The sequence below is a fragment of the Gracilinanus agilis genome, chromosome 4, assembly GCF_016433145.1.
Source record: "Gracilinanus agilis isolate LMUSP501 chromosome 4, AgileGrace, whole genome shotgun sequence".
Lineage (NCBI taxonomy): Eukaryota > Metazoa > Chordata > Mammalia > Didelphimorphia > Didelphidae > Gracilinanus > Gracilinanus agilis.
In genome coordinates, this window is record NC_058133.1 from 401,762,820 (window position 1) to 401,786,181 (window position 23,362).

General features: G+C 34.9%; 1 protein-coding gene across 1 annotated transcript in view; it reads right to left on the reverse strand.

Moving 5' to 3' along the window:
• Positions 1–237: 237 nt before the first annotated feature.
• Positions 238–23,362, reverse strand: part of NMBR (neuromedin B receptor) — a 28,208-nt gene continuing 5,083 nt past the window's right edge. The window contains exons 2-3 of the mRNA XM_044675894.1: positions 3,516–3,864; positions 238–639 (exon numbers count right to left, since the gene is read on the reverse strand). Coding sequence (XP_044531829.1) covers positions 238–639; positions 3,516–3,864 — 751 coding nt within the window. The remainder of the gene's footprint in view (positions 640–3,515; positions 3,865–23,362) is intronic.

A 23,362-nucleotide genomic window follows, 5' to 3' on the forward strand; every position in this document is an offset into this window, starting at 1 on the left:
TAATACTGCTCTTCAGTCTTTCTCTATGTGGGCAATCCATTTGTTGAATGTAATTAAAGGACCCATTCAAAGAAAAAGACTTATCTTGTTTGCCTTGCCTTCTCTGAGTTAACAGTGATCAATCCTCTAATGAATTCGCTGAACAAATGTAGGAAGAAGGAAAGAATTGTTTAGTCATGCTCAGCTCAGCAATGATATAGAGTGGGTTCTTTCAAGTAGTGAGTCAAATGACTGGAATCACAGAGACATTTCCTGCTTCACGCTGTGCCCATTCAGGAAGGCAGAATTGGTCACTGTGTTCTTAGCATTGCTTTTCAGAGAAGTCATTCGCACAGCAGAGGAGCTAAGCAGGTAGCTGGTGGATCTCTCCCTATAGGCTCTTCTCCCACAACAGAGTTGACTGTTGAAATGTCTCCTGAAGCTCTCGCTGAGCAGGTAAAGAGCAAATGGGTTGACACAAGAGTTGCAGAAGCTCAGCACTCGAGCTACTAAGGTAATAATCATGTGGCTAAGGGATGGATCAATTTCTTTGTAGTTAAATGATCGATACATGTAGAGCACATGATTTGGAAACCAACAAAGCACGAAGCAACCCACAAAAACCAGGACAATTTTAGCCAGGCGTTTTCGTGTTTCCATCTGAAAATAGAAGAAGAATAATCATTCAGATGAGTGGAATCAAATCAAGTGATCCTCCAAATCTAACAATCATTGACATTAGTGAAGTGGACCTTGCTATTACAATGCATACAAAACATCAGCAAAACAATGACTTTACTTCATCAAAATGGCAACTGGCATTGCTGTGAAATCTCTTAGTTTAATCACAGCACTTAGTATTGCCTTTACCACTTGTATTTGACAGTTTACACATACTTAGATGATCAATCACAAGTAAATGCCTAAGCCTTTTACATTTCCAATCCACAATCTTTCAAAGCTCCCTGGCATTTAACTGCTTTTCTTTTTATCAAGCCTCCAACTATTAGCACAAATTATCTCTGTTTATATTAAATCCACCCAATTAATGAGGCAGGAAAACTAAATAAATTTGGACATTTTTTCAGACACAAGAGTACTCTAAATAGAAAAAAAACAGAAGAGACTTTCAAAGTAGGCCTGATTTTTTTAACCCTGACCCTTTCAAATAGAAGTCTAATAATAATCAACTTTGATGTAGCCCTTAAAAGTTTATAAAGCTTTCTTTCCTCCCCAGAATTCTTTGAAATACAAGTATTAGCATCTCTGTTTTAGAGAAGAGGATTCTGAGTCTCAAGGAGAGTAAGTGACTTACCCATGGTCACATGGCATAATGCAGTAGAAAGAATGCTGAACTTAGAGCCACAGAATAAAAGTTCAAATCCAGCCTTGATTAATTACTGCCTGAGTGACTTTAGGTAATTCATATAACCTCTTTGAGTTTCCTCATATATAAAATAAAGGTATTGAACTAAAGGATCTTTAACATATCTTCTAGTCCTAAATCTATGATCTATTCTCTTTACTCCAAGACTATCTAGCTCCCTATATCTTGCTACCTGTATAGATGAATTATTGAATTGTGAAAAATTCTAAGTATTCCACAAATTATCAATAGTTAAAAATAAAAATTTTATAACACCTTAAAAATCAAAATGAGTTCCCTTTAATTTTTACTGTAGCATGCATTTTGGAGGCAATTATTTTGTAGAACGTCTCCATGAACTTGGTCCCCTGGGGTAAGCTGCAATGACTGTTTCTTTTGTTTTATCTTGAAGTCATTTTCTACCATCTAGTTTCTGACACTTTGATTATATGTCTTAGAATTTTAAAATGTAACTTAAAATTGTGAGCAAATTGAGAAAAGGTATTGCTATTGAGCAAGACTTTTCCTTGAGTTTAGATACTTTCAAATTAAATTCATTAAGATCCACAATGTTTGTATATCCCTCCCTCTGTACACTTTGTAAAAAAGTAAAATACATAAAAAGAAAATCATATTGGGAAGTGTGACATTATTGTAATTGTGTACTTGAGAATAACATGCAAAAATAAAAATCAGAATATTTTCCTGTTAATGAATGTTTAGTCTATTTGATACCAGTACTAAGTTAATGCTTTTTCTTAAGAAAAAAAATGTACAGTTTTTGTAAACCTAATAAACAAAGTACAATGGATTATTAAAAACAAAAACAAAAAAACATAATTTTATTGGTATAGGGAAATTCAGAGAAGGTGTTCCCCTATATATATATTTGTAACTACTTTTAGCATCCTGTTAGTGAGTTACCTAAGGCACTGAAAAATCAAAGTGACTTTCCCCAAAAACCAATAAAAAATTTCTCTCTCCAGGTTTATATATAATAAGACCTTCCTTTGAAGCCCCGGCTTTCAGGAATATTTTGGTTCCTATATGATTATTTTTTATTGAAAATGCTCTTAATGACAAAATGTTTTGGAGATTAAATTTTTTCATTGTGGAAATTTAGGGCCAATTCTAAGCAAAATTATAAAGTAGTTAAATTCACCTTCAGTCCCTATCTTCTCTCTGGCATTCACTTGTCCTTAGTGTCCTGCACTTCCATGCCACCTTCAGGATAGCTAGCAACTCCCATAATGTCAACCCACTTATACTTCCTTCCCCAGGCAGTGCCCACACTCTACAATTAATTCTCTTTCTCCATCCCTTACTTTTCAATAAAACTCTAATTTCCTACCTGCATTTCAGTTAGCTTCTCTAAGAAAAAAAACTTTAAGTAAACTAATGACCTGAATAACTATGATTAACAATATTATATGTCAACCCCCTCTCACCAAGATATTTACTTCTAAAAGAGACTTATTAACTCTGAGAAATTAATTCTAATAATAGAATTTTAAGCCTTTAGACAGGACTTTGGGCAACATTTGGTGGAGGGGTGGGGCAGAGAAGGGGCAAGTAAGATGTTCTCAGATCACCTCAATGCATACTACATTGAGTAAATATATGATACATCTCTGTGCCAGCCTGGTCTTGACTATAAAGAATATCACAGGGGCAGCTGGGTAGCTCAGTGGAGTGAGAGTCAGGCCTAGAGACAGGAGGTCCTAGGTTCAAAACCCGGCCTCAGCCACTTCCCAGCTGTGTGACCCTGGGCAAGTCACTTGACCCCCATTGCCCACCCTTACCAATCTTCCACCTATGAGACAATACACCGAAGTACAAGGGTTTAAAAAAAAGTAAAAAAAAAAAGAATATCACAATGTTATTTCATACTAAGAACAATGGAACCTTTGCATTTGACTTCCATGTGACTGAAATCTTATGTGTGCATTCTGTCTCCTACCCTCTACTTAGAATTTGAGCTCCATGAGAATAGAAACTCTCTCTAGTTTTCTATTCGTATATCCAGTGCTTAGCACAATACTTTTCACATAGGAAACATTTAATAAATGATTTTTCATTCATTCTTTCACAATTTCCTGAACTTATTAGGTAAAATGTAAAACAATTGCTAGTCTATAGGACCTTTTCCCACTCCCACCTGTTTTCTTACCTGCTTTTTAGAATGTTCATTATATTCTCCAGGGATGTTATGTGCACTTTTGATCAATGTTTTAGCAATATGATAATAATAAATACTTATGATAACAAGAGGTATGAGGAAATAGACCAAGAAAATCAGCACTGAGTGGATCTTTGGATGTAACTCATTGGTCTGTGGATACGGCATACATGCTGTGAAGCTGCCATTATCCATACTACTGATGTGGGCCACTTCAGAGAAGACTGCTTCAGGAAGTGCTAACAGCACAGAAATTACCCATATGCCAATGGCTTTCATACAGGTCCACATGACTGCACTTGATGCCTGGATATCCATAGGATTCACAATGGCTTTATATCTGGAAAGAAAACAAAATTTTATTTTATTTTTCAAGTTTCTTCTAACTCATGTAAGAGGAGACAACACTCCCCTATTCAGAGACATATTTTCCAGCTTGTAAATAATCTAGATCTTTCACTCATCACTTGTCCATCTTTAGGTCATTTTCAATATTTTTGGCAAGGTGGGCAGAAGATTAAGCATACGTTTCAAGTTCTGGATTCAGTTGTTAATTAAGCTTACTAACAGGAGGAACAGAATAGTGCAGATAATCAATTACGAAAATTCAAGTATTGCTAATATATAATAATAGCTCACAATTATATAATACTTTAAAGTTTGTAAGACAATTTACAGGTATATAATTTGATCATCAGTACATTCTATTATTATTCATTTTACAGATGAATAAGGTAAGGCAGCCAGAGTCAAGTGACATTGGTAAGGTCAGATATTTAGATATCTTTATTTTGACTTTAGAGTCAAAGACAGGATTTGAATTCCAATCTTTCTGAGTTTGAGTTCAAGTTTAGAACTCTGTCCAACATTATATCTAGCTTCCTTAGTATATTTTAGTATTTGCAATTGACTATGTCTAATGTCCTGGAGGGGCAGATTGGTGGAACAATGGATAGAGTATCAGGTCTGGAGTTAGGAAGAATCATGTTCCTGAGTTCAAATCTGACCTTAGACATTTAATAGCTGTGTGACCTTGGACAAGTCACTTTACCCTATTTGTCTCGATTGCCTTATGTCATCATTGGAGAAACCACTCCAATATCTTTGCTAAAAAAATCCCAAATGGGGTTATGAAGGTTGAGATGAAACTAAAAAACAACAATGACCTGGAAATACATAATATTACTTACATCATTAAGTCATTAGATTCTGACATATAAAAAAGTATGCTCAGAACAACTATTCCCTGATTTGCAAGGAGAACAATGTATCTACCCTTTCCTGAAGATAGCATTCTTTCTGAATACCAAAATAGGTAGCATTGTCTTTTTCTGCCTTAATTGACTATATTTATAATTTATGACAAGGAAGTAGGGGACAGTTAAGTGAGATGAAAACTTCCTCTTGACTGAATTATGGAACTAAAAGAAATAATAGATAGGAACAAAGGACTTTATCACCTGTTATATCATGTAAATGAGAAATTGAAAATATACATTGAGGTTAAATATTATAAACAAATCATTGAAACTTAACTGTATCTAATGAGTATTTGAAGCTCAAGTTAAGAAAATTTTAGTAATAAAGGTTTAAAGTCTTTGCTTAAAGGACAAATTAAAGGTAATCTCAGATTCATGTTCATCCCCATTCTACATTATCAAGTTATCAAGTATAGTCAAGAAAAAAAAGCCTTCTACTTTGTTTTTCAAGTGAGTGGCCTCCCAACTTTTTAAATCATGCATTCTTATCAGTTTCCCTCACCCCAATGAGTAAACTGAAGAAGGGGAAAGGGTACCAATGGGCACCATGGTAGATGCCACTATAAACATTCAGGGAGGGGTTAGATTATAAATGTCTGGGAGTTTAGCAGGATGACCACAATTATATATATATATATATATATATATATATATATATATATATACATATATATGACCACTACAAAACACTTTTTGCACAAATAAAGTCAGACCTAAACAATTGGAAAAACATTAATTGCTCATAGATAGGCCAAGACAATATAATTAAAATGACAATTCTACCTAAATTAATTCAGTATCATTACAATCAAACAAAACAAAAATGATTTCATAGAGCTAGGAAAGATAAGGAAATTCATCTGGAAGAACAAAAGTCCAAGAACATCAAGAGAATTAATAGGAAAAAATATGAAGGAAAGTGACTTAGTTGCACCGGATCTCAAACTGTATTATAAAGCAGCAACCATCAAAACAATCTGATATTTGTCAAGAAATAGAGTAGTAGATCATTAGAAAAANATATATATGTATACATATATATGACCACTACAAAACACTTTTTGCACAAATAAAGTCAGACCTAAACAATTGGAAAAACATTAATTGCTCATAGATAGGCCAAGACAATATAATTAAAATGACAATTCTACCTAAATTAATTCAGTATCATTACAATCAAACAAAACAAAAATGATTTCATAGAGCTAGGAAAGATAAGGAAATTCATCTGGAAGAACAAAAGTCCAAGAACATCAAGAGAATTAATAGGAAAAAATATGAAGGAAAGTGACTTAGTTGCACCGGATCTCAAACTGTATTATAAAGCAGCAACCATCAAAACAATCTGATATTTGTCAAGAAATAGAGTAGTAGATCATTAGAAAAAAATGGGCACTCAACACACAGTAGTCAATGACCATAACAACCTAGTATTCGGCAAACCCAACAATCTGATAAGAAAGATAAGAAAGCAAACTATATACTGGAGAAAAATTTTAATATGAAATATCTCTGACAAAGGCCTCATTAATCACATATAGAAAGAAGTGAGTCTGATTTATAAGAATACAAAGCATTCCCCAATTGGCATGATAAGATATTATATGAATAATTTTCAGATGAAGAAATTTAAATTCTCTTTTGTCATATGAAAAAATGCTCCAAATGATCATTAATTAGAGAAATGGAAATTAAAGCAATTCTGAGGTACTACCTCACAGCTATCAGACTGACGAACATGATCAAAAAAGAAAATGCACATTGGAAAGGACATGGGAAAGTTGGGACACTAATATACTGTTGGTGGAGTTGTGAAATGATGCAACTATTCTGGAAAGCAATTTATCTGTGCTTGCCCTTTAACCCAGCCATACCACTACTAGGTCTATATTGTAAAAAGATCAAAAATTGGGGGAAAGATCTATTCATATAAAAGTATCTATAGCAGCTCTTTTCGTGGTGACAAAGAACTAGCAACAAAGGGTTGTCCATCAACTGAGGAATGGCCGAAGAAGTTGTGGCATATGATTGTAATGCAATATAATTATGCCATAAGAAAGGATGAATAAAACAATCACACAAAAAAGAATCTAAAAAGACATTTAAGGCATACAAAGTGAATTGAGCAGAAGCTTGAGAACATTATATACAAGTACAATAATGTACGATGATCACCTGCGAATGACTTAACTGTTACCGACAATGCAAGGATCCAGTATAACTCCAAGGGACTCTTAATGAAAAAGTTTATCCAGTGTCATAGAAGGAACAGATGGAATCTGAATGCAGATTCAAGGATGCCATTCTGCACTTTATTTCCCCCATAAATTTTTTCACTAGTGTAAATGATATATGTCTTCTTTCACTGTATGACAAAATGAAAATATATATTATATGAAAACACATGTACAACCTTTATCATCATATCTGCTGTATTGGGGAGGGGAAAATGGAGGGGTGGAAGGGAGCAAGAGAACACGGATTATAAAAGGTCAGAAAAATGGTTATTGAAAACTTTATAGACATGTAATCAGCAAAAAAAAACTTTAAGAACAAAGGGAATTATGAGGAGTTTTTAAGCAATTTAAGTCTTTATATATTAGAATAATTAACATTAGTATTTTAGCTTTCTTGAATGGCAGCGTAACTGTCCACTTTGTATGATTAGAGAAAGTTTTCTCAATCAAGGAAACCACGAGTGGTTTTCTTGGAAAACTCCTGAGTGGGTAAGCTCCTTCTACTAATATAGATCACCAACTTCTCTGAAATTTAGAGGCTAGAGAGCTGCAGAGAGCATTGAAACAGTCAGTAACTGACGTGCTAAGTGACACTGCCAGTATATACTTAAAATCAGGTATCCTTTGCTTTAAGGCTAGCTCTCTATCCACTAAAAAAAGATGTTTGTCTAGAACACTCCATTTTCCAGTCACTCAACAGAAAATACAAGAGTTCTTGGTTTTAGTTTAGCTGGGAGGTTGGGGGAGGGCAATGATCTGGACCTATGATTTCACCAACCTGAGGAACTCATAGAAATGCCCTCTTAGCAATTCATCTATAACTTGAAAACAGGGACTAGCTTTTCCTTCTTTTTGTATCCCCAGAACTTAGCAAATTGAAGAAACTTAATAAAAGTTTATTGATTGATTGATTGATTGATTGATTATGGTCTTCAACACTTGCCTGAGGCACTGAGAGGTTATTCAATATGTTAATGGTCACAGAATATGTGAGAAGCAGAACATGAACGACCACAGGGCTTCCTGAGTCCAAGGTCAGCCTGCTAAGCCATTCTGCCTCTCATGGATATTCATAAAAATAAGAAATAAATGAGGATTGGAAGTAGAGAAAACCTAGTGGAATTGAGAGAACTTCAGCAAAATGTTGTATCCCCTGACTATCAGATTGAGGAGGTGAGTAGGTTTAGTTATTGTTCTGCAACATTGCCCTCCAGTAATAGTAATACCACAAATTAAAATTTTCAAAAGCTTTTTACACTTTGTATAATTTGTTTCTCACAACAATCCAATGAAGAAGTGTTGCATAAATGTCCAATTAATGCCAATAAGCTAGAACCAATCATAGAAACAGAATTTTTTTTATATTTTAAGTGCAACATCCCACCAGCAATTAAGAGGAATGTGTGTCAGTTACAATTCAGCTAGGAGAATGTATATATTAAACAAATCAAAGAAATAAAAAGACGGCTGCTCATTATAGTGCAGTTAGTTACCAAAAAATAGAAATGTGCTTGTTTAGGTAATGTATAACATTTTCCACACAAAATAGATGAGAAACTCTCCACTTAGTAGAGCTAATTTCACTAAGTCAAAGGGAACCACCTCTCAGGTTAGATGAAGGAAGGGAACATTCCAGAGACTAAATGTTCTTTTTCTTTTGTAATTGAGTTTGGAGTTTTTTGGTCTCAATTAGGGGAGCAGAGAAAACACTAGAGGGGAATCACCTGTTAGTAGTTAGTCTTATAATTCATGCAGATATGCACAACAAAAGTAAAACTACAGAACAAACTGAAGTCAATTATGTTCTCCCCAAAATTCACTTTTGACAAAAATCAAACCATAAATTCTCTTTAGACAATTATTCTTATTTTACTGTTGAGGAAACTGAGACACAGACAGGTAAAAAATGACGACCAGATCCAGGATCAAATGTAAAATAGTCTGATTGGCTTTTGAAGCTTGTTATAAAAAATAAATAGGACTCTCTGATAATCTATACTATGCTTCTAGGGGATATCGTTTTGGGAAGCTGTGTCTTGTATTCCCCTAGATAGCTGGTGACTGAGAGAATATCAACTCAGTCACCTTTGCTAGATGATATAATTCCTATTTCTATATAACAGTGCCCAGGCGGGACCCTTGTGGTCACACCTGGGGATGGATTAATTATTAATATTGGGCTCTAATTAGCTTTGGATCATGTTTTATCTGACTGCGTTGCTCCCTCCCCAAGGGTCATGATATAATGACCACTCAGGAAAGGACTTAATAAAACTTTAGCTATTGAAGTTAAATAGGGAAAGGAACAAACAGGAAGAGATTGGGGATAGGAGACCCTGTCACACTAATATCTATGACCAATAATCCCTCAGGACTATAGGCTGTTGTTTCAGTAAGGCTGGAGCTACTGGTTTCACACTCCTCTGGTTCAGCTTGGCCACTGCCAAACCAGGGAGGGCAAACTGCTCAGTTGGTACAGATATTGTGATTTTTCTCAGCTTCCTTGTTCTCAGTTTGTGATATGTCAGCCTTGCACAGCCTTCAGGAAATAACCACCCTTCAGAAATCCATCTCTTCTTCTTCTTCCTCCCTTCCTCCCTTCACCTCCTGGGCCCAGATAACTAATAGCTAAAGATAATTCAAATGCTTAAAGATCTAGGGAGATTCAGAGAGGATCAATGACCATGGTCAGAGACCCACAGATCACTGCTCCAGGATCAAAGATCAAAGATGAAAGATCAATGGTCAAGTTCAAAGACCAAAGACCCCTCCCAGATGACTGGTAGGGGTATTTATATCCTCAGGCCAACTGCCTTTGCTCCTGTCCTCACAGCATCCTGGAACATTCCAGTGTCTCCAACTGTCAATCAAGGTGAGACTAACAATCCTCAGAGTTTGAATACAATAAGCTGTTCATAAATTGGTCTTTCTGGTTTTACACTTTACTCCCTCCTAGATACATTTTGGTCCAGACATTTGCCCAGTCTACTCTATTTCCAGACTCTGGGTATTTTCATTAGCTATTTCTTTTGCCTAGAAGTCTTTCCCTTCTTTTTGTCTACTGGTTTCCCTGACTTTCTTCAAGCTCTAGTTAAAAATACTACCTTTTACAAGAGAGTCCCATTCCCTCTTTTTTCACGCAAGTTTAATTTAATTTTTTTAGAAAAAATTCTCCATGGTTACATGATTCATGTTCTTACTCTCTCCCCCCTCTAAACACCCCCCCCACATAGCCAACACGCATTTCCACCCATTCCCTCTTAATACTAGTACCAACTCTCTATTCATGATCTCTAATTTTTTCCCCACATATATTTATTTTACATACTAATTCTTCCATTAGACTCTGAACTCCTTTAGGGAAGAAACTGTCTTTTGCCTTTCTTTGTATCCCCAGAACTTAGTTTCTGGAGCATAGTAAGAGCTTAAAAATGTTAATTTACTGACTTGTACAGAGTCACACAGCTAGTCTTTCTGAAGCTAATTCACTGTTTGCTACTTACATTGCTTATACTTGAGAGCATGGATTTTTAGATTTTTTATCTTCTATCCTCTCTGCCTAGCACAGCATCTTGCAAATATTAGCTCTTAATAATATTTGCTGAATTTAATTGAATTTGCCAAGCACAATTCTTTCCTAAGTATCAACTTAGCAACTAATAAACCAGGACAAAGGACCAAAAAATCTATCAATAGAACCACAAACAGGAAAAAATGGTCTGAGGTAAAGGGAATTTATATCCTTTCCAGGAAAAAAAGGTCAGAAAAACAATAGGTAAGAGGAAGCGCATCAACTAATGCTTATTTGTTTCAAGACATAAGAAGCAACTTTAGTTGACAATAATCTTGAGTCCAGAAATAATAGACACATTCTCATTCGAGGTCCCAACCCAAACATTCCACTTTTCCTATACATTCCAATCATCTAATGCCCACTCAGCTGTAGGTTTGAACCCTAGGACACTGAAGGTTGGGAAGGACTTGAATTGTGGAGTGGGTAAAGGGCATTTAGGGAAAGAAGAATAGTTCCAGAATTGATTTCTAATTAGAAAAGACTACACTAGGCTTATTGGAACAAATAATTCACAGTGTACAATTGTAGAAGCAAAGTAATTACAGTTATTATTGGGTTGGGGGAAAGGGGAGTGGACTTCCAAAGGAGGAAAAAAACAAACCTATTTTATTTTATCTTGAACCATCCTTATCCAAGGTCATCTGATGACAGATTTACTTCAATTAAATTGGATGCTTACTCTCTCTGGTGATAGCTTTGTAGAAAAAGATCAAGCTAGGACTGATACCCATCCTTTCAAAGGTACTGGGGAAAATGGCACTTAAAGAATAGTAGAATATTTTCACTTGGATTTCATATAAACCACCCCTCCTAATATTTTAGATTTGTAAATATACCTAAAAAGATAAAGTAACTTGCTTAAGATCACTCAGCTAATGACAGAATGAACCAGTACTTGAACTCTGGTCTTCAGACTCCAAGTTCTATACTCTTTCAGTTTTGGCATACTCTGAACCTCAGGTTCCTCATCTGTAAAAATGAGAATAACTGTTAGGATCAAATGACAATGTTTATAATGTATATTGATACCATAGACCCAATAAAACACTAGCTATCATCATCATCATCATTAATATTATTCCTAAAACTGAAATATTTAAGATTAATTCTAAGCATGTTACTCTTCATTATCTCCACTTAAAGATCTGCTCCAAGTTTAATAAACTCATTATTTAAATAGAGGGGAAATGTCATCCATGCTATGGGCAAACCTTCAACTTAAATCACTTGGCCAGGCCTCCATCCATTTTAATTTTGTTTTGTGGAGACCAGCTGTTTTCCTACAAATTGTTTGATATTAGTCTGACAGGTACAATGAAAGCAATTTGTCTGCTACCTTCAGGAAGCCAATGACTGAGCTTTTTCCTAAAATTTGATTAGTAGTCTTCAAGGAATGGACCCATGATTACCACCCGCCCTGTTATTTGTGTTAATAGTAAAAGGAATCAAATTGGAAAATTTCAACAAATTTCACTGGCATAAAAAACAGAGCCTTATAACTGTTACATGTTGAGTACAAAACATGGACTGAGCAAATAACTAGCTTCTGAAAGGTTATTTTTATTTACTAAAGGGAGTAGAACTGACAGTTCCTGACAGTTATTTGGAATTGTTTGAATGTCTCATCTATGAAAATGGTCCTGAGGGCACTTCTGTGCTTGGAAAATGCTTCATAGAAATAGAGATTCTGAAGAAAGAGTTAGTTTTGAGTGAATTTCATGGCTGTTGGTTTTGATTACTGAAATTGGTTACATTTATTTATGAAGGCAAGAAATCAAAGATGCCATTTTTAACTTAGAGAATGTGAGGTGCTTGAGTGGTGAGATATTCTTCATAAGTCAATTCAACAAGCCGAAGCTATTTTTCTTTAAGTAGTAATAGAGTTTATCAATTTGCCTATAACAAGGACTCAATCCAACCACATTTCTTAGAATAGGAAATATCCTTTAATTTTTTAAATGATTCTGTTCTTGATTTGTTAACCTATATGCAATCATTTTTGGTTTTCAATCTAATATTATACATTTTAGCTAGTAATATACTGAAATATCTTAAATAACAATAAAAACATTCTTCTATTTTATTTTTCTTTTAGTTCTCTTTCAGAATATCAAAAATATGACCTGAATATTTTTATTTTAAAGTGTTTCACACGGGCTGCTTACCTACCAAACCATCATTTATTTAAATGAACGAATTACAGAATGTTTAAATTAGGGAAAATTGTGAAGTAGGCAAAGGCTGTCTTTATTAACCACTAATGCTCACACTCAGTTCCCCTCCTACATTCTAGATAGCTCAGCCCTAACCTAGAATTCACATGATGTCCTTTTCTACCATACACAAGTAATCACTGCCATTTTCTCATGCATGAAAATTGGCTTGCCCTGTATGAAATCACAACATTTCCCTACTACTCATTCTAGGTAATCCATCTCCATAGTTTTTCTTTCTTTCTTTCTTTCTTCCTTTCTTTCTTTCTTTCTTTCTTTCTTTCTTTCTTTCTTTCTTTCTTTCTTTCTTTCTTTTTCGTTCTTTCTCTCTTTTTATTTATTTATTTGTTTATTACATTAAAATTCTCAGGTTATCTTCCACCCTCCCTCTACTCCCCTCACTAGAGAAGGCATCATTTGACAAAAAGTCAGTTTCTTGCTTCCATTTGTCAGTACTATATCTAGAGGTAGACATAAATGAGTCATTTTTCAAACAATATTTCTGTTTCTGTATATAATGTTCTCTTCGTTCAGTTAATTTAATTCTTTATAATTTCATGTAGGTCTTTTCATGTTTTTTAAAGAATTTATCAGCTCATCATTTCTTATGGTGCAATAGTATTCCATCATATGCCACAATTTGTTTAGCTGTTCCTCAACTGATGGGCATTTTCTCAATTTCCACTTCTTTGCAATCACGAAGAGAGTTGTTATAATTTTAAAACACATAGGTTCTTTTCCTTCTCCCCCCCTGATGATTCAAGGGGGGAATGCACAATTTTATAATTTTGGGGGCATAATTTCAGATTACTCTCCAAAATGGTCAGATCAGTTCACAATTCTTTCAACAATGTATTAGTGTCCCTATTTTTCCATATCCTCCCCAACATTTGCCATTTTGCCCTTTAATAATTTTAGCCAATCTGATATATGTGAGATATCTTAGCATAGTTTTCATTTGCATTTCGTTAATCAATAATGATTTAGACTATTTTACATAAATTTATGTGTGCGTGTATATATATATATAAATGTAAAACTGACTGTTCATATCTTTTGACTATCAATTGAGGAATGTTTCATATTTTCTGACATTTTGCAATCCACATATTTTAGATCCCTCCCTCTCACCCCTCCACTTTTTCAAAGAGAACAGATAATATAATATAGGTTGTGCATGTGTTATCATACAATATATATTTCTATGTTCATCATATTTTTTAAAAAGACACATATCACTTACACTACCATGGAAGAATTAAGGTGAAGAATGATATGTTGACTGTCTGTTCCTCCTATGGTTAGACTCTGTCTGTTCCTTCTATAGTTATTGATAGCCTTTCTCATCATGTGCTCCTTGGAGTTGTCCTGGATTCTTGCATTGCTAATAGTAGCATCATTAACATTTGATCACCATGCTTTATTGCTGTTACTACTGTTTCATTTTTATCTTTATATCTTTAGAGCTATAAAAATAGTGGCTACTTAATGGATACTTATTGATAAAATGGTTGAATGATTTATAGAACCAAATAACAATGCCACATACCACTTGGCTCTTCCAATGTGTAGTTATTATTTGTGGAAGACCAAAAGCTTTAATTTTTCCAAAATTATCTGTATCAATAGCTTGTCACTGTACAATTTGGTTGTAAGTCCTCACTTTTTACTGTGTATATTAGTAAGTTTGAAATAGATAGTAAAGTTGAAATGTTGAGACTAGCTTTACCTCTATGTTGACAAGCTAAATAATATGTAAAAATCTGAATACAGACTGAAAACTTTAAATTCTATGTTTCTTAAATTCTGTCTTGAAATTTCACAAAAGCTGTCTAATAAAAAATATTCAACGTAGACTAGTAGTAGCTCACATTTTATAGTACTTACTAAGCACAAAACACATTTCCTCTTTCTAGAGGACTTGGTAAGAGAGAAGAGGATTAAGCTTCATCCAAAGAACTTCGTTTTAACTAGGAAGTGTTACCTGAAAATAAGGAATGAAGTGAAAAAGGAAAAATAACTTCTTTCTTTGGTACCTTTCTTTTGGTTGTTCTTTCTTTGGGTTGATCAAATTGTGGTCATTTAAGTGTGATGAAACCCTAGAGTACCAAAATAGCCTATATGACATACCAAGCTTCCTTCCAGTTTATGAAAAGTACTTGTGAAGAAAGGATTAGCTCTCCCCTTAACTATTTTTAAATTAATCAATAAAAACTGAAAAGACCTCTCCTTAACACTAAGTAGGGGAGGTCCACAAGCCACTTGCTAAAAGTGCATGACAACTCTAGAAGTGACTAACCACCCCTTGGGTAGTGCTAAGCAAATTTAAAGACTGCAATTGGCTCCTGTAAAGTAGAGGAAGGGACAGGAAGAGACATGGGGAAAGGACTATAAAAGTCCTGAACTTCCTGTCCAAGAGGTCTTTGGTCTGAATTTTCAGGCTTGGAGGATCTTGGACTGGGACTGAGGCTTGGAGCTATGACTTGGGACTTCAACCTGGGCCTCTGGCTCTTTGACTGCTTCTGGTAAGACTGCTTCTGGATCTTCAGAGATTAGTTCTCCCCTTCTTGGAGGAGGCCATGTGGGTTGAATCCTTGTTTAATTCACCACCAAATCCTCTTGCTGAGGGGTTAACAAGCCCTGTGTGGTTTGAACTGGGGACCAGAGCATCATTTACAGTGATAGGCTAGACTTCTTACTCTACCCTCTTTTACATTTCTCTACTTTCACTTGTTCCACCTCTTTGTAAATAAAGTTACTGGAAGTCAATTTGACTTGAGCTATAATATTTTTAAATCAGTGACCATAGTACTATCTAAGAATTCTCAAATATTTAGTCCAACCCTTAATTTTAATTCCTTACATAGTTCAAAAGTGGGATGGTCAAAATCAACAGGACCTTTCCTTTTCTCAGTTTCTTCCTTTTTTTAGTAGCCTCTATCAAAAATTAAACATCGTAAAACCTTAGAATCTTATTGTCTTAGATATGGAAAGTACTTCACTGGCTACTTAGTAATATAAGAATAAAGAGAGCCAGCCACCAATGTTAGGGATGGAGAAGAGAGACTATGAGGTGAGACTCCTTTCTAGCTCTCCCATTCTTATACTAAGACTAATATCCCATTTACGATAACTGAAAATCTATCATCTGGCTCCCACTTCAAGATCTTCAATAAAAGAAAGCTTATCCATTCCCTTTTCAGCTCCAATTTATATGTTGTTTCCCCTCCATTGTCATATAGGGTTCTTGAGTATAGGAAACATGTCCTTTAAGTTGAAAATAAGCCAATAACTATTTCTATTAATATCAAGTCATTAGAATATTTTTAAACTAACTATAACAATATTAACTATATATTAACTATACTATCATGTAGTCCACATTAAAGAAATGTGGAGAAAATGGAGATATTATACATAATAGCAGCATGACACTTTGTCAATTGTTGGCTAAAACCAAGTATAAAATGTCTATAGTATCCTTCTTCCATACCAATCTAGTAAATCAATCAAAAAAAGGAATTGATTATCAACACTTCCCTTTCCAAAAAGCTCACAAGCCATCTCCTAAATAATGCATTTGAATTGAGGTCAAACTAAATATCCTTCAATTTGAAGAGTCCATCCTTTCCCATTTTTTAAAAATTGGGACATTTTTTTAACCCTTGTACTTCGGTGTATTGTCTCATAGGTGGAAGAGTGGTAAGGGTGGGCAATGGGGGTCAAGTGACTTGCCCAGGGTCACACAGCTGGGAAGTGGCTGAGGCCGGGTTTGAACCTAGGACCTCCTGTCTCTAGGCCTGACTCTCACTCCACTGAGCTACCCAGCTGCCCCCCAAAATTGGGACATTTTTGCCAATCTTGTGAGGTTGGATTTAAAGTACTTATTGACCTGATATAAAAAACAAAAGGATCTGTTTTCTTGGGGCATATATATATATATATATATATAACCTGAAAGAAAACTTCTAAAAAAATATCAAGTCTATCGACTTTTACCTACTTCTGGCAATTCATGTGGTTACAAATAATGTTATTATAAGGAACCTAAAAAGCATTACTAATAACTATAAAAAAAACCTAAATACTTTGAGGAAACAGGTGATATCTTCATCACTACTGTGAACTAAAATTAGGAGATTCAAAAAAAATGACAGTTTTAAGTAATGATAGCTAAGAAAATGGTGTGTGGACTGAATTGAATCTTATTACCATAGATTAAAATACAAGGAGTGATAATTTTAGGCATAGGACAGAGAGCACCTAAGTAAGGCCAACGTATGAAAAATACAACAGCTAATATTAATATAGGAATTTAAGGTTTTCTATGTAATATATAAATATATATATTAACTCATGATCCTCACAACAATCCTTTGAAATAGCTGTCGTTATTCCCCATTTTATAAATGAGGAAACTGAAGCTGAGAGAATTCTAGAGAGTATCAAATACAGCATTAAAGCAAAGCAAAAATAATATACATACAGAGTTATCAAGAAAATTCCTAGATTTAGAAAACTATATATGAAAGCACAAAATTTGGCTAGCAAATGGGGTTAGAGATACAAAATACAAGGAGACAAATTGACCTAGAAGTCATTCCTGAGAATCATTTAAAAGGGACTTGTGTCTAGAAACTTGGCTGTGGAATGGCATACTTCATTCAAAAAGAATAGAATAGTTAAAAAGTCAATGAAGACTACTATTGTATACCAAGAATATATTCATGAGAAAGAATTTCTAGAACCCAAGGGAAGAAATATAGTGGAAAACATCTGAGTGAAAATCAAGGTAATAATAAACAGAATCATTGTTGTTGCAGGGATGCATTATACATCATCGATACAGACAAATGAACAATATGATTTTATAAAATAGGTTTAAAAAAACTGGCACTTAAGTATAACATCAGTGATGGAAAAATCTTTTTCTGTCTCTGTCTCTGTCTCTGTCTCCAGAAGACCTGATAAATTTTAACTTTCCTTGATTATGATTTCATCCCTCAAATGGTAGAATAAACAACAAAAGTAAACTTGTGTCCTTGGCTTGTACATATGTTTGAGCCAATAACAAAGAACTACTTAGTAAAGTAGAAATGAAAGGAATCTTGGAGTTGTGATAACTCTATCATAGTGACAGTAAAATAAAAGGAAATGAAATCTTAACATAGTATGGTACTTGCCCTAGATGGCTGGAGAATAGAATTTTGCCAGGTTGAGAGAAAGGATAACTAGGTTACAATTACAATTAGGTGGAAGAAATCATCCAAAGGGGACTTGAAGCCTTGCTATATGGAAATTCTAAAAAAAATGAAAAAATTATTCCAGTGAGAATGGAATATGATGTCTGCTCAAGGATACTGATGTGGATGTATAGGAAATATATTGATAAACTCAGAGTTTTTTTAATTACTTTTACTAAAGACACTTCTTGTGTTGTTGTTCAGTCCTGTCTGATTCTTCATGACTCTATATTGGGTTTTCTTGGTAAAGATACTGCAGTGGTTTGCCATTTCTTTCCCCAGATTATTTTACAGATGGGGAATTGAGGCAAACAGGTTTAAATGACTTGCCCATGGTCACACAACTAGTAAATGTCTAAAGCCAGATTTGAACTCAGGAATACGAGACATCCAGATCCTGCACTCTAACCTGCACTCTAACACTGTGTCAAGATGAGTTGAGGCTCTCAGTGAATGATGAGAATCTGAAACAGCATATATAAGCAATGCAGGGAAGAAGAGGAAGATTAAAGAAAGGATAAAAAAAACTACTCAGGCTGATGAAATGAAGATAACATCTCAGAGTAAGAAGACAAAACTCAACTCTAGCTTATGTTTTCCCTTCTATAGAGGAAAAAAATTGAAGTAGGGAGAATTATCAACTGAAAGTAGCATTTCAAGGAAGTAAGCAGATATTCAGGCATCATTTGATTGATTGCTTTCAATGAGTTCAAGTTCCCAGACCCTAACAAATTAATGTTTTGAAAATAGATTCTAAGGTTATAAAAGAATTGACAGAGGTAAATTGAATCATGGGCAAGTGATTTTTTAAATTTAAACATTTATTAATATTCATTTTTAACATGGTTTCATGATTCATGCTCCTACTTTCCCCTTCACTCTCCGCATTCCCCCCACCCATGGCCAACGCACATTTCTACTGGTTTTGTCATGTGTCCTTGATCAAGACCAATTTCCAAATTGTTGGTAGTTGCATTGGTGTGGTGTCTACATCCCCAATCATGTCCACCCCAACCCATGCGTTCAAGCAGTTGTTTTTCTTATATGTTTCCTTTCCTGCAGTCCTTCCTCTGAATGTGGGTAGCATCCATTACCATAAATCCTTCAGAATTGTCCTGGGTCATTGCATTGCTGCTGGTACAGAAGTCCATTACATTCAATTTTACCATAGTATATCAGTCTCTGTGTACAATGTTCTTCTGGCTCTGCTCCTTTCACTCTGCATCAGTTCCTGGAGGTCTTTCCAGTTCACCTGGAACTCCTCTAGTTTATTATTCCTTTTAGCACAATAGAATTCCATCACCAGCATATACTACAATTTGTTCAGCCATTCCCCAATTGAAGGACATACCCTCCTTTTCCAGTTTTTTGCCACCATAAAAAGCACAGCTATAAATATTTTCGTACAAGTCTGTTTATTTATGATCTCTGTGAGGTACAAACCCAACATAGGCAAGTGATTTTTAAAAATTCTTAGAGAATAATACTTAAGAACAATGTTATCCTGATTCTCAAAAAATGGGGAGGAAGATGGTGTAAACTTTCTATTCCAGTGATGGGCAAACTATGGCCCACAGGCCAGATGTGGCCCCCTGAAATGTTCTATCTAGCTGTGTGACATTATTCTTAATCTGATGAATATGAGTAGGATAAAATACAATAAAACTTTGAAAGAGTTGCCTTAGAAACAGACTGACAGATGAGTATTTCCTTTCCTTTGGCCCCCTCTTTAAAAAGTTTGCCCATCACTCATCTATTCTATAGGTCAGTGAGCTTGTCATCTATTCTTGGAAAGCATGTGGTCCACAAACACTTAAAAATGGAGACCATGACTACCGAAACTATATGGCCTTATCAAGAACAGATTATTTGAGACAAAACTTATTTTCTATGCAGATTACTTAAGTGGTAATAAGAAATTCCTCAGTATATTGGATAGAACTGTGATCTTATCATTCTGCGTACTCCATCTAATGAAAAGATCACCACCTATTTATGTCTCTCCCTACTGTATAAATTTGGTTCTACTCTAGTACTCCTCTATTGGAAGGCCAACCAACATGTTGTGCTAAAGGTTTTTCTCTTGTTTTCTTGTCTTTACAAATATTCCACTGGAGTAAACAAACTATCAGTTAATACTTGTTTTCACTAAGACCCATCTGTCTTAATGGTTATGTATTTCTTCTTTTATGTTACTTCCCCTGTGCAATTTTGCATTTCCATAGTATTACCCATGACCACTTTGTACTTCCCCATTGCCCTTTGAGTGATTCATAATTTTAATTCTTATTTCACAGTATTTTAATGGCTTTTTGTTCCAAAAAGAGGCTTGCTTCATTTAAAGCACTCCCCAAAATTGACACTTATTCTGCCACATAGACCATACTGCTTCTTATTTATAAAAAGGTGATGATGATGATGATGATGATGATGATGATGATACTCATCTATGTTTTTCTCAGGATTGTTCAAAGGAAAAAGCTTTATAAATTGACAAATACAAGCTTTTGCTATTGTTAGGAGTGAGTAAGTGTCAAGAAAAATTCTGTTCCACATCTGAAATATAGGGAAAACAGGAAATGGTAACATAAAATCATTAGTACAGAAAAATGGCAAGTTTTTAAAAAAGAGGAAAAAATGAAACCAAAATCATAGTGAAAAGGTCCAAATGGAATGACATCAAAGTATAGTGGTAGGCAGCACTTTCATATATCTGAGCCTTATACATGGAACTGAAAGTGGGAAATTGGATCTGAGAATTAAGGCAAAAGCTAAAAAAAAAAAAGCAAGAAGTGTGAGATAGAAAGTGAAAAAAAAAACTACTAGATTTGGAGTCAAAAGCCCTTGAATTTTATTCTAAGCCTGTCATTAGCATCTGACCAGACCTCTTAGCTACACTGGCCTTCAGTTTCTCCATTTGTAAAATGAGAAGGCATATTAGATGACCTCCAAGTCAATTCTTGGTCAAGAAGTCTATAGTCATTTGTTTCTAGTCTTACGGTAAAAACTGGGGTTAACTTATTAGTCAATGCACACATTGCTGCACTGAAGCATAATTATTCTGCTGTGATGTCATTGTTCATGAGAACCAACTTGCAGAAAGTCAACTAGATTGTATAGTCCTAACTAAACCAATTATTTGACTGGGTTAAATAGATTGTTTGGGAAGTTTCTTTGTTTTTCATTGTCTTCAACAAATCTGTTATTTTTGTTTGTTTGTTTTTATATTTTAGAAAAAAATTTTTCCATGGTTACATGATTCTTGTTCTTGCTCTCTCTCACCACACCCCCCAACCCCTAGCAGCCAATGCACATTTCCACTGGTTTCTTCCTGTGTCATTGATCAAGACCTATTTCCATATTATTGATAATTGTTCTAGGGTGGTCATTAAGAGTTTACATCCTAATTGTGTCCAAGCAGTTGTTTTTCTTCTGTGTTTCCTCTCCTGTAGTTCTTCCTCTGAATGGGGGTAGTGTTCTTTTCCATAAATCCCTCAGAATCATCCTGTTGCTGCTAGTACAGAAGTCCATTACATTCGATTTTACCACAGTGTATCAGTCTCTGTGTACAATGTTCTTCTGGCTCTGCTCCTTTCACTCTGCATCAATTCCTGGAGGTCTTTCCAGTTCACATGGAATTCCTCCAATTTATTATTCCTTTGAGCACAATTGTATTCCATCACCAGCATATGCCACGATTTGTTCAGCCATTCCCCAATTGAAGGGCATATCCTCGTTTTCCAGTTTTTTGCCACCACAAAGAGCACAGCTATAAATATTTTTATACATGTCTTTTTCCCTATGATCTCTTTGGGGGTACAAACCCAGCAATGGTATGGCTGGATCAAAGGGCAGGCATTCTTTTAGCACTCTTTGAGCATAGTTTCAAATTGTCATCCAGAATGGTTGGATCAGTTCACAACTCCACCAGCAATACATTAATGTCCCAATTTTGCCACATCCCCTCCAACATTCATTATTCTCCCCTGCTGTCATTTTAGCCAATCTGCTGGGTGTGAAGTGATACCTCGGAGTTGTTTTGATTTGCATTTCTCTAATTATAAGATATTTGGAGCACTTTCTCATATGTTTATTGATAGTTTTGACTTCTTTATCTGAAAATTTCCTATACATATCCCTTGCCCATTTATCAATTGAGGAATGGCTTGATTTTTTTGTCCAATGGATTTAGCTCCTTGTATATTACAAATCTGTTATTTGGCTGAATTCACTAGATCAACTGGCCATGTAATGTATGATAGTGGGAAAAGTACTGGATTCTTTGGCTAAAGGGCCAAGGTTCAACTCCAGTGGTTAGGCCACTTACTACCTAATAACCCTGGGCAATTTTTCCTAACTCCTTAGAGCTTCAATTTCTCAACTGTAAAATTAAGGCTTTGGACCCAGATTACATAAAAGATCCTTTTAGGCTCTAGAGACATATATTCCTATGATTTTGCTAACCCACATTGACATGAATATGCTATAAGGAATATGTAAATGTCAGCTGTTGGTGTTATTGAGGGAGCTGACTGGATAAAATTATGATATAAGCAAAATTGTTCCCGATGCCCTTAAATCTTCCCTTTAAGTGTCTCTCTTTTCCTTTTTTATCCATCCAAGTCTTACTCTCTAGTTTCTTTTTTTTATATTCTGCCCCATGATGTCTGTTTTTTTTAATTTAACAAAAAATATCGAATAAGTAGCTAATATCAGTAAGCATTTATTTAGTACCTTTTTGTGTCAAATACAATATTAGATGCTACAGATACAAATAAATTTAAAATGATACAATATCTGACTCTATAAAGTTTAGATTCTACTAGGGAAAGAGATTCAGTGTATTCACAGAAAAATAATGCAAGATACCTACAAAATAATTACAGAGAAATGGGGAGGCATCATCCATAGTATGGAATAATCAGTAAAGACCTCCTAAAAGGGGTGGGATTTGACCTGACCCTTGAAGTGAGATAAAGGTTCCAGAATGTGAAGGTGAAGATAGAGTGCATTCCAAACATTGGAAACAGATTATGCAAAAGCTTAATAATTGGAAAGAGAATGTCGTGGACAGGGAGCAGCAAGTAGACCACCAATATGGCTGTAGGATAGAGTACATTAGAAGTCGTAATGTGTAAATACCCAGCATGGAAAGATAGGATGGAACCAGGTTGTGGAAAACTTTAATACAAAAAAATAATGGTTTGGCTTTTAATTTAAAAAAAAAAGAAAAAATGAGGAGTCATTGAAGCTACTTGAACACAGTAGTAACATGGTCAGATCTGTCCTAAAATGTCTGTTTCAGAGGTTAA